The following is a 13,346-nucleotide window of genomic DNA, read 5'->3' as shown; positions in this document are numbered from 1 at the left end:
TCCCAGCCAGACTGCGGCATGTTAGAAAAGGGAATTTACAGTCCATCTTGAATTTTCTTGAAGTATTGTACATATTGAAGAAATTATCCTCTTTTTTCTTTTTGGACAAGGTATTGCCATGTTTCCTATAATGACCTTGAATTTGTGATTCTCCTGCCTCAGCCTCCAGAGTGGTTGGGACTACAGGTGTGTGCCACAGTTTCACTAGTTGTCCTTGAGTATGAATATGAAGCAAGTCTAATTTTCTGTATCATTTTCTCATGTTCATGGACTCTTTCTGAAATCCTGCCAACTTTGAATCATTCCCTCCACCTGGATGTGAAAAAATCAAAGCTGAGAGAAAGTGAGTTTCCCAGGGACATTCTCAAGGACACTTCACTCATTTTTCCCCAGATCTTTTTCATTTCTCTCATGAATCTCCCTAGAATACTGGGGACATTAGGAAGTTCAAGGCACCAGTCACCTCTAAGTTGACCATGTTCATGTGATTAGTTTAGCTGGCTATTTCACTACTGTGACCCTGACAAGAACCATGTAGAAAACTAAGATTTACTGGGCTCACAGTTTCAGAGGTCTCAGTTCATACATGGCTTCCTCTGTTGCTGTGGTCTGTGGTGAGGCAGAATAACATGGCAGTAGAGTGTGACGGAATAAAGAAGCTCAGGACGTGGCACCAGGAAGCAGACAGAAACTCCACTAACCAGGGACAAAATGATGCCCTGAAGCCAGGCCCCCAGTGGCCCACCTCTTCCACCAACTCCCTACCTGCCTCCAGTTGCCTCCAGTTAATCCTTACTGAGGAAATTGTGTACTGAGTAGATTAAGGCTTTCACAATCCAATCACTGTATTTCTGAACTTTCTTGCATTGCCTCACACATGAGCTTCTGAGAGACACCAACACCATAACAGTGATTCTCATGTATGTTGTGGAGTGAGAAAGACTAAGTAAGAATTGACAAAATGGAGTCATCTTCCAGTTTTCCAGCTCAACGTGGAAAAGATGCAGAGGTGCCACCCCTACCCATGGGAGTCAACAAATTAAGTACTTGTTTTTGCTTCTAACACTTAAAAATAAATCTTCCTATTGCTATGTTTCAGGGATGATGTTTTCATCATGCACAGGGAGACTCCAATTATGTAGATCTTACAGCCTGTCTAGTATACTGTTGATCTGGAAAGCGTGAATAGGAAATAATGCCTTTTCAGCAGGAATAGCAGAATGGAATTCTCAGGGGGTCAGAGGGGTCTATAATTCTCAGGGGGGTCTATAATTCTGCTCAGAATTATAGAATTAGAGTATGATAAACAAGCCTTAGTGTTTGGAAGAGATAATCTGAGCAGAGTGTAGCCTTTTTTTCTGGCCTCTGGTTTTGAGCTCATGAATTTCTGTCAGTAGTCAGGCCCTGAGTCAGATATCTAAGTGGGTTAATGACAAAGGCTTGATGAAAATTCACATTTCTTGTGGAACATGTTACATTCCATTCAGTTAACTTAAATTTTAATTTTTTTAATCATGTGATTACTGCTCATTTTATATGTGATACTGCCTTTGTTAAAAAACAATACACATCTTGTGTTTAATTATGTGAAATCTATAGACAAGGGCTACCTTATATCATTCATATTTATTCATTGCTAAGACTCACTGCTAAGGTGCTATCTTTGAACGATAAGAAGAAATACAGAATGCTGTCGTTTCATCTGTTAAATCCTACAAATATGTCACAGGAAGTAAAACTTGGGTGAAGCCATGGAAATAACCACAGGGTATTTACACATTCAAATATTAAGTATGTGCAAATTGTCAACTTATGAATGCTTGGGGTACTTCAGAAACTTTAGTTTCATTTTTATTTACAAAGGGACTCATGAGACCTTTCAAAGAATAGGAATATTTGAAGGTGTTTACCATGCCCTCTTTCACAGACTTTTTGCTCAAATACTAAGCACAATATAATCTTCCTGGAAATGTGCACCCAGCAAGTTAAACATCTTTTTTTGTCTCTGGCCGAGTTTCTGTTCCAGTGACCCATTTGACTCTGCTGCTACCTGTGTTCCCGGGGATCTCAGGTGCCCGGAAGTTCCTCCAGAGGACGCCGGGTCACCACAGAAGCCAAAAATGTTTGCCCCAGAGGAGTGAATCTCCACCACGCAGCGCAGCACAGAGGTCCGGACCCGCCAGCCACTGCCTGCGCAACTCGACTCCGCTACTGCCCGCCCGCTGGCAACCGCCCATCTGCCGGGGATCGCCAGCCCTCCAGCAACCGCCTGCCCGCCTGCCAGCAGCCCCCACAACTGGGCGGCTAGACCCCCAGGCACAGCCCAGCAGGTGCTGCGCAGGGAATCTATGAAGAGGTCTCTAGCCAGGACTTCATGAAGTAGCAAACCGGGAGCTGAAACCAACCAGAGACAGATCAGTCCCACCCCTCCCTTCAGACACTCTGACAAGAAGCCTGGGGCCCGCCATAGCAGAGAGGTGACGTCACCAGTGTTCGGCTTACGGAATTCCTTCCCAGCAGAATCCACTTTAGCAGGTGTGTGACTCCAACCCCCTCCAGAAACAAGCAGCTAGGTAACCACTGGAATCTCCCTAGGGGCATGTCTGTAGGGAAGCAGAGGGGATTCCCGATCCCCAACTCCCCTTAACACTAGCTGCAACACCCAAGGTCTTAGCCACCAGTTTCTGGGGGCATGCCCACCAAAGGGATCCGGAAAAATTAAAACTGTTGGTCCCCAGATCACCGCACCACAGCACTGGGGCTTAGATGAATGATGGAGAGAGCGCTCAGTCATTCAGGAAATAGGACATGCGGTGGGGCTGCAAGTGTAACCAGATCTTTGGGGAACTGCTTCCGGTGAACAGGACCTGGCTGGCTGGCTGGCAGGAGGAAGGGGGGAGGGGCGGGAAAAGTGAAATGGCTCTGGACTAACAGGTCTGAGAGACTCCCAGGAGCCACCTTACAGGGCTTGCTATCAGCCCATACAGGGCAGAAGCTCGGCTCTGAGGGCACAACTCCGCCTACTGGAAGAGGAGAAAATGGATCTCTAAGACTTCAATTTTTTCTCTCATTGTTCTTTTCTCCCCTTTTCCTTCTTTCTTCCTTTCCTGTTTCAAGTTTTATTGTTCTTTCCATTCTCCTCTAAGCTATCTATATCTCTCTCCTTCTTTCTTTTTAAGAGCACCTTCCTTCCCCTACCCCACCAACTTTCATCCCAAGCATTACGTCTTCCATTATGTGTAATTGTCTAAATGCAAATAGGTGAATGTTTTGAGGCTGTCTATAGGGCTCCTAAATACCTAGCTACTACCAACACCCTGATCCAATCACCTGTTAGTATCCCCCTTCAGTAGCGCAATCTTCTAAAGTAGCCAAGACATACTAACCCACATACCATCATAGCACCTAACCTAAACATAAAGTCCTCAGAACAGACATCAAATCACTACATGCATACAGAATCTGGAAGCCTTTTATGAATTGAATGAATCAGCTTTAAAGTACAATAAAGCCCAACATTTCTAGGCATAGTCTCCCACCACAAAGGAGAGACCACAGAGATATACAAAGCCAAAACAAATTTATAGGAGAAAGCAGAAACACAGCAATCAAACAGAGCTGGAAAGTAACGTGAACAACATGAAAAAACAAGGGAAAAAAGAATTACAAACAATGCAGGACAACTTAAATCTACAGGAGGATTTAGAGGCATCAGAAAAATGGACAGAGAAAGAACTCAAGGCATAACTAACACAGATGGAACGGAATATTAGAGAAGACATGAGACAGCAAGTCCAAGCAATGAAAGTATATTTTGAAAACAAATTAAACAAACAAATTCAAATGGTAAAGAACGAGCTCTACCAGGAGATAGAGATTTTTTAAAAAAAATTAAACAGTAATCCTAGAAATGCAGGAAACCATAAACCAAATTAAAAACTCAAACAAGAATATTACAAATAGACTAGATCAAGTAGAAGTCAGAACATCAGATAATGAAGACAAAGTTTATCAACTTGAAAAGAATATAGTCAACACAGAAAGGATGCTTAAAACCATAAACCAAATTAAAAACTCAAACAAGAATATTACAAATAGACTAGATCAAGTAGAAGTCAGAACATCAGATAATGAAGACAAAGTTTATCAACTTGAAAAGAATATAGTCAACACAGAAAGGATGCTTAAAACTCATGAGCAATCTATCCAAGAGATATGGGATGTCATAAAAAAAAAACTTGAGAGTCATTGGGATAGAAGAAGGTATGGAAGTTAAAACCAAAGGAATGGACAACCTATTAAATGAAAGAATCCTAGAAAACTTCCCAGATATGAAAGATGGAATGGATTGCCAAATCCTGGAAGCCTATGGGACCCCAAACATTCAAAACCGTAATAGCCCAACCCCAAGACACATAATTATAAAGATATTCAACATACAGAAAAAGAAGAGAATATTAAAAGCTACGAGAGAAAGGAGGCAGATTACATTCAGGGGTAAACCAATTAGGTTTACGGCCGATTTTTCATCACATACGTTGAAAGCGAGAAGATCCTGGAACAACGTATTTCAAATGCTGAAAAATAATGGATTCCATCCAAGAATACTGTATCCAGCAAAATTAAGCTTCAGATTTGACAATGAAATTAAAATATTTCATGATAAACAAAAGTTAAAAGAATTCGCAGCCAGAAAACCAGCACTGCAAGGCATTTTGAGCAAAATACTACAGGAAGAGGAATTGAAAAATAGCACCCAAAACTAACAGTGGGAAGTATCTCAGTAAAGGGGAAGAAAAATAACGAAAGAGGGAGAACTAGCCAATCTAAAATAAATAAATAAATAAACATGACTGGAAGTACAAACCATATTTCAATTGTAACCTTAAATGTTAATGGCTTAAATTCACCAATCAAGAGACATAGGCTAGTAACCTGGATTAAAAAAACAAATCCAACAATATGCTGCCTTCAGGAAACTCATATGATAGGAAAAGACATACACAGACTGAAGGTGAAAGGTTGGGAAAAATCATACCACTCACATGGCCCTCAGAAGCAAGCAGGAGTGGCCATTCTCATATCGAATAAAGTCAACTTCAAACCTAAGGTAATCAAAAGTAACTCTCAATATTAATGCCCTTAACTCACCAGTCAAAAGACATAGAGTGGCAGGTTGAATTTTTTAAAAAGACCCAACAATATGCTGCATTCAAGAGGCTCATCTCATAGAAAAAAGCATCCACAGACCAAAGGTGAAAGGTTGGGAAAAGACACATGCTCGTGGACTGTGGAGACAAGTAGGGGTTTCCACCCTCATATCAAATAGACTTCAAGCCAAAGGTTGGGAAAAATCATACCACTCACATGGCCCTCGGAAGCACTCAGGAGTGGCCATACTCATATTGAATAAAGTCAACTTCAAACCTAAGTTAATCAAAAGGGATAAAGAAGGACACTATATACTGTTAAAAGGAACCATCCACCAATAAGACATAACAATTATCAATTTGTATGCACCAAATAATGGTGTTGCAGCGTACGCAAAACAAACTCTCCTCAAGTTCAAGAGTCAAATAGACCACAACAAAATAATTATGGGTGACTTCAACACACTGCTCTCTCCATTAGACAGATCCTCCAGACAAAAGCTGAATGAAGAAACTATAGAACTCAATATCACAATCAATAACCTAGACTTAATCGACATATATAGAATATATCAACCATCATCAAGTGGATACACGTTCTTCTCAGCAGCACATGGATCTTACTCAAAGATAGACCATATACTATGTCATAGGGCAACTCTTAGTAAATATAAAGGTGTGGAGATAATACCATGCACCTTATCTGATCATAATGAAATGAAACTGGAAATCAATGATTAAAAACGGAAGGAAAAATCCTGCATCACCTGGAAAATGAACAATATGTTACTGAATAATCAATGGGTTACAGAAGACATAAAGGAGGAAATCAAAAAATTCTTAGAGAGAAATGACAATACAGACACAACATACAGGAATCTATGGGACACAATGAAAGCAGTTTTAAGAGGGAAATTCATTTCCTGGAGTTCATTCCTCAAAAAAAGAAAAAGCCAACAAATAAATGAACTCACACATCATCTCAAAACCTTAGAAAAGGAAGAGCAAAGCAACAGCAAAGGTAGTAGAAGACAAGAAATAATTAAAATCTGAGTGGAAATCAATGAAATTGAAACAAAAAAAAAACCATTGAAAAAAATTGACCAAACTAAAAGTTGGTTCTTCGAAAAAATTAATAAAATTGACAGACCCTTAACCACGCAAACAAAGAGAAGAAGAGAGAGAATTCAAATTAGTAACATAAGGGATGAAAAAGCCAATATCAAAACAGACACCATAGAAATACAGAAGATAATTAGAAAGTATTTTGAAACCCTATATTCCAATAAAATAGAAGATAGTGAAGACATCGATAAATTTCTTAGGTCATATGATCTGCCCAGATTGAGTCAGGAAGACACACACAATTTATACAGACCAATAACAAAGGAAGAAATAGAAGAAGCCATCAAAAGACTATCAACCAAGAATATCCCTGGACCGAATGGGTATACAGCGGAGTTTTACAAAACCTTCAAAGAAGAATTAATACCAATACTTTTCAAGCTATTTCAAGAAATAGAAAAAGAGGGAGAACTTCCAAATTCATTCTATGAGGCCAACATCACCCTGATTCCGAAACCAGACAAAGACACCTCAAAGAAAGAAAACTACAGACCAAAATCTCTAATGAACCTAGATGCAAAAATCCTCAATAAAATTCTGGCGAATCGGGTACAAAAACACATCAAAAAAATTGTGCACCATGATCAAGTAGGATTCATCCCTGGGATGTAAGGATGGTTCTATATACGGAAATCAATAAATGTTATTCACCACATCAATAGACTTAAAGATAAGAACCATATGATCATCTCAATAGATGCAGAAAACACATTTGAGAAAGCACAGCACCCATTTATGTTCAAAACACTAGAAAAACTAGGGATAACAGAAACTTACCTCAACATTGTAAAAGCTGTATATGCTAAGCCTCAGGCTAGCATCATTATAAATGGAGAAAAACTGAAGGCATTCCCTCTAAAATCTGGAGCAAGACAGGGATGCCCTCTATCACCACTTCTCTTCAATTTAGTTCTTGAAATACTAGTCAGAGCAATTAGACAAAAGAAATTAAAGGCATAAAAATAGGAAAAGAAGAACTTAAATTATCACTATTTGCAGATGACATGATACTATATCTAACAGACACAAAAGGATCTACAAAGAAACTGCTAGAGTAAATAAATGAATTCAGCAAAGTGGCAGGATATAAAATCAACACGCATAAATCAAAGGCATTACTGTATATCAGCAACAAAACTTCTGAAATGGAAATGAGGAAAACCACTCCATTTACAATATCCTCAAAAAAATAAAATACTTGGGAATCAACCTAACAAAAGAGGTGAAAGATTTATACAATGGAAACTACAGAACCCTAAAGAGAGAGATAGAAGAAGATCTTAGAAGATGGGAAAATGTACCCTGCTCATTGATAGGCAGAACTAACATCATCAAAATGGCGATATTACCAGAAGTTCGCTACAGATTTAATGCGATGCCAGTCAAAATCCTAACGGCATTTCTTGTAGAAATAGATAAAGCAATCATGAAATTCATATGGAAAAACAAAAGACCCAGAATAGCAAAAGCAATTCTAAGCAGGAAGTGTGAATCTGGAGGCATAGCGATACCAGATTTCAAACTGTACTACAGAGCAATAGTAACAAAAACAGCATGGTACTGGTACCAAAACAGGCAGGTGGACCAATGGTACAGAATAGAGGACACAGAGACTAATCCACAAAAGTACAACTTTCTTATATTTGATAAAGGGGCTAAAAGCATGCAATGGAGGAAGGATAGCATCTTCAACAAATGGTGTTGGGAAAACTGGAAATCCATATGCAACAAAATGAAACTGAATCCCTTTCTCTCGCCATGCACAAAAATTAACTCACAATGGATCAAGGAGCTAGATATCAAACCAGAGACACTGCATCTGATAGAAGAAAAAGTTGACCACGATCTACATACTCTGGGGTCAGGCTCCAAATTCCTTAATAGGACGCCCATAGCCCAAGAGTTAATAACAAGAATAAACAAATGGGACTTACTTGAACTAAAAAGTTTTTTCTCAGCAAGAGAAACAATAAGAGAGGTAAATAGAGAGCCTACTTCATGGGAACAAATTTTTACTCCTCATACTTCAGATAGAGCCCTAATATCCAGAATATACAAAGAACTCAAAAAATTAAACAATAAGATAACAAATAATCAATCAACAAATGGGCCAAGGACCTGAACAGACACTTCTCAGAGGAGAACACACAATCAATCAACAAGTACATGAAAAAATGCTCACCATCTATAGCAGTCAGAGAAATGCAAATCAAAACCACCCTAAGATACCATCTCACTCCAGTAAGATTGGCAGCCATTATGAAGTCAAACAACAATAAGTTCTGGCGAGGATGTGGGGAAAAGGTTACACTTGTACATTGCCAGTGGGACTGCAAATTGGTGCAGCCAAATTGGAAAGCAGTATGGAGATTCTTGGGAAATCTAGGAATGGAACCACCATTTGACCCAGCTATCGCCCTTCTCAGACTATTCCCTGAGGACCTTAAAAGAGCGTACTACAGGGATACTGCCACATCAATGATCATAGCAGCACAATTCACAATAGCTAGACTGTGGAACCAACCGAGATGCCCTTCAATAGATGAATGGATAAAAAAAAAATGTGGCATTTATACACAATGGAGTATTACGCAGCACTAAAAAAATGACAAAATCTTGGAATTTGCAGGGAAATGGATGGCATTAGAGCAGATTATGCTAAGTGAAGCTAGCCAATTCTTAAAAAACAAATGCCAAATGTGTTCTTTGATATAAGGAGAACAACTAAGAACAGAGTAGGGAGGAAGAGCATGATGAAAAGGTTAACATTAAACAGAGATGAGTGGGGGGAGGAAAAGGGAGAGAGAGGGAAATTGTATGGAAATGGAAGGAGACCCTCAATGTTACACAAATTACATATAAAAGGTTGTGAGGGGAAAGTGGGGGAAAGGGAGAGAATTGAACAACAGCAGATGAGGTAGAGAGGGAAGATGGGAGGGGAGGTGAGAGGGGATATTAGGGGATAGGAAAGGTAGCAGAATACAACAGTCACTAATATGGCATTATGTAAAAATATGAATGTGTAACCGATGTGATTCTGCAAATTGTATTTGGGGTAAAAATGGGAGTTCATAACCCACTTGAAGCAAATGTATGAAAGATGATATGTCATGAGCTTTGTAATGTTTGAACAACCAGTAAAAAAATGAAAATAAATAAACATCTTTTTTATGACGAATTCAAAGTCCGAACAACATCATGAAGATCAAATGCAGATGTACCAGAGATCCAAGCTGTTCCACTGAGGCTCTTGAAGAGTTGACATCAGAGCTCCAGGGAAAACCTGGCCATGCTCCAGGAGGGGCCTGAACATTGTTTCTCAAAGGATAAAAACTACTAAATTTCTCCTGAAGATGGACATTTTGACTGATGGCACTAAACTGGCATTTGTACTCAGGAGAAAAAATAGAGGAAGCTCAAGCACACTCACCTTGTGGTAGTACAGAAGAGTTCCAAATAAAGGCAGAGGTGTTGGCCCAGGTATTCCCAGCTTCTTAAATAGCCCATGAGAATAGGTTCCATAGCTATAAAGTGAAATAGAAAGCCAGGTCACCCTGATTGTCATTCTATAGATAAGGGCCTGACCAGTCTCTGACTCAGAAACTGGACCAGGCAGTGAGATAGGTAACATGTAGGTGATACATAACAACAAAACTCCAATGGCACATTCTGTTTTCCAACACCACTTAGAGATAACTTTCTGCCACAAGAGGCACAATGATTAGGTAAAAGAACTTGAGTCTTCATGGGCCCAATAATTGGGTTTGTTCTTAATAAACATTCCCAGCCTTGAATGCGCCTGAGAAGTTCAGGCTGGCATTCCGCCAGGGCATCGCAGTTGCTATGTGTATTTGGTATGTTAACCTTTCCTTAACGTAGAGATTCCTAGTAAAAAAAGGGCCAATGCTCTGACATGATTTTCATTATGAGATTTTGGGTAACCAAATCCATTCAAGAACAGACTGTCCACTGAGAACCTATGGTAACATTGTTTCTTGCAATTTGGACATAAACCTTTCATACTTTTCCTTCTTTCTATGCCATGTCTCTGGTTCAGCATTCAGCCCTTCTTTAAATTTGACTTCACATGGATATTTGGAAGCAGTCATAGTATTCTTATTTCTGTTGAATGACAAATGTGACATTTAAGAAAACTGGGACTTCCATTGGCTTCATACCAATGTGAGCCATGTTGAGTGTCACCCAAGTCCATTGTCAGACAATCTAAGTGACTTGAGCAAGAAGGAAGGCTGAGTTCCCTTATACTCTGAGTGCTACTGTGAGGAATAAATGACTGAGAAATCATCTCCAGGCCATTCCTCCTCTCACTGAGTCTGATCCTCCAACTGGTGATGCTCAGATGGCAGCACAGAGTCAGGCACGCTCATGTTTACCAAGCAGTCAATCACAAAACAGTTTTGTTTATTGCCTCTACGCATCAACTCTCCTTGTATGAAAACCCACAAAGGCTGGTGCTTCCTTGGGTTGGCCAACCTGCAACACAGATATGTCATGTACACAGCCCCATGCCTGGGGGTTCTGGATCCTAAAATCTTCACCCCCATCAGCATTGATAATAGATGAAAGACTAGGTAAAGGAAAAATGGTGAACAAGAGATTCCTGGCAGCTACTTCAATCACGAAACAACCAGTTTTGCAAAGATTGCCCCATAGTAGCACAGAAGAGAAAAGTGTGGCATGTTTAAATAGCTCAACATGCCTAGCAATTCCTTTTAGCTACATGGAAGGTGACCTTCCAAATTTCAGTTACAGTTCTGGTGACAGAGCAGACAATATGCAACATAAAATAAGAACCCATAATGCGTTCCAGACAGTTGAATAAGAACTTGCTACTTCTTTGGAGGAGAATGTTTAAGGCAGTATAGTTTTTACATACTCTGTACAAATCCTGTCATTACATACATTAAACTTAAACTACATTGATTCACTAGAAAATGTCTACAGAGAGAGGAGTATGTTGCCACAACACCCTGAATTAGTACCTTTTCTTTCAGAGAATCAAAGCCAGTTCTATATTTTCATTTTTCATGCTATTTTGATTCCTTACTTTTAAGAGTGAAATTGAGACAAACGTCAGATGTGACCTGTGTGGAATCTCTCCTACCCACAATCAAAATAACCTTTTTCCCTCTGCTTCATGATGTCAAGATCCCATTAGTAAAAGCAGTTTCCCTACTAGATGATATTCATTCATGTGTTCATATTGGAGTGTAAAGGAAAAAAAGTAAAGCCAAATTGTTTTTTTGATGTTGTTCAGGCTGCTAGAAGATTTCATTTTGAGGGGAAATAAGTCTTTTTACTGATGCTAATATCTCAGAGAGAGGAAAAATAATACAAAAGGAAAGAATAAAACTTCTTAAAATTTCTGTCAGGTATTCTGTGCTCTTATCATTTAGAAGGAAACAGTTCTGTGAATTTCAGGGTGAAATAATTGAGTTTTACAAGGGAGGGAACTGCCATGATAAAAAGAGGGAATTGTGCAGTCAACCTTCCAGGGAGTCTGAGGGGAAATTGGTGTGTTGTATAGATGGTGCTGGGGGCAAGAGGGGGCAGGAGTCACCACATGCACAGGGGATAGTCCTCTTGCATGTCTTCTGCAACAGGCAGAAATCCAAGAAGATAAAGAGACAAAACCCAAGTAAACTGGTTGTCCCCAGAATTCCCTAAGTTTGAAAGGGAGTGAGGTTCCCACTGCATATTATAATAGTTATTATTTAGCTGTATGTGCTGAATTCTGGTTTATTCCTCTAGATGCAAACACAGAGCCAATCAGATAACCCCCAGAAACAAATCTCAACACCAATTGCCCTATCCACAGGAATATGGATTTGGGGGCAGGGAGCTCAAATGGTCTGCTTAAGCTAAATAGGAACTTTTTAAATGTTTATAGAAATTTCAATTCCATCATCTCTTTTGATCTTTCAAATAGACAAGGGAAAGAGGAACGTGATTAGGTCCCCACCTCCAGGGTTACAGAGGAGAGGAGGCTGGACAGCTACTCACAGATATAGGAGCACCAGACAGATAGCCAGGAGGACCCAGGTCTCTATGGAAGAATTGGGGATCAGGTCCATCACCACTTTTCTTCAGCAGTTCTGTCTTCTGAATTGTTTTTTCTGCTATGTGGGCTTTTTTTGCCAAAATGTGTTAAGCCGTAATTTAGAGAGGCCAATTTATGTGCTAGGAAAGGAGGTGGGGCCAGGCATGCGGCCAGTGGAAAAGCCACCTATGCATCTCCTGGAATTGGAGGGGTCAGGTGTCCTCTTTGCAGTTGGCAAAGAATCATGCACTCTCCTCCTTTGATCTTTTAAACCATTGACTTAAACAAACTTCCTTTGGTAATTTCATTAACTTTGAGGCCAGCAGCTGTCCAATGGGTAACTAAAAGCAGAATAAATCTTGGCATTCTGCCTTCATTAGGTATCTTTTACTAACCTAATATTTGTGACTACACAGCTTTGCACAAGACAGGTTAATCATTTAAGGAGTGCTTATCTAAAAACTAGCAAAATAAGAATTTTTAGCCCCAATATACCTAATCTGATACCACCTTGGAGAATGAGGCAAGATTGAATGGACATTTGATTGTCAACTTTTGGGATTTTGTTTTGTTTTGTTTGTTTTTTGTTTGTTTTGGTGCTGAGGATTGAAACCAGGGCCTTGTGCATGCAAGGCAAGCACTTTACCAACTGAGCTATAGCCACAGCCCTGATTGTCAGCTTTTACAGTAGCTTTTTCCAGAGCCCCAGAGTGGTGCCTAGAATTTCTTATTCATTTTTCAATTCCTTCCAGGAATGGCAGAGGCTTGTAGACAGATCACTACGAAGAGACGGTTCCCTCAACAAAAGGAATCATATCATGACACCTACATTGCCTCTTCTAGGATTCCAGGTCTGGTAGATGAACATCCTGAGCAGTAAGTAAAAATTTACCCCTTTCAAGTGATTAGGACTTCTCAGGAGCCACCTCACAGTGCTAGAACTGAGATAGTGATCCATGAGACTACAGTTTCGGCAAGATTGCTTAACAATGCATACTTCTTCCCCACTG

The 13,346-nt window shown here is 39.8% G+C and overlaps 1 protein-coding gene across 1 annotated transcript in view; it reads right to left on the bottom strand.

Annotated features, from left to right (window-relative positions):
- The window catches only part of LOC143384889 (cytochrome P450 3A9-like), a 34,884-nt gene extending 22,514 nt beyond the window's left edge, over positions 1-12,370 (bottom strand). The window contains exons 1-2 of the mRNA XM_076840067.1: positions 12,300-12,370; positions 9,706-9,799 (exon numbers count right to left, since the gene is read on the bottom strand). Coding sequence (XP_076696182.1) covers positions 9,706-9,799; positions 12,300-12,370 — 165 coding nt within the window. The remainder of the gene's footprint in view (positions 1-9,705; positions 9,800-12,299) is intronic.
- Positions 12,371-13,346: the final 976 nt, after the last annotated feature.

The sequence above is a fragment of the Callospermophilus lateralis genome, chromosome 19 (genome assembly GCF_048772815.1).
Source record: "Callospermophilus lateralis isolate mCalLat2 chromosome 19, mCalLat2.hap1, whole genome shotgun sequence".
Taxonomy (NCBI): domain Eukaryota; kingdom Metazoa; phylum Chordata; class Mammalia; order Rodentia; family Sciuridae; genus Callospermophilus; species Callospermophilus lateralis.
This window is presented reverse-complemented; position numbering and strand designations above follow the sequence as displayed.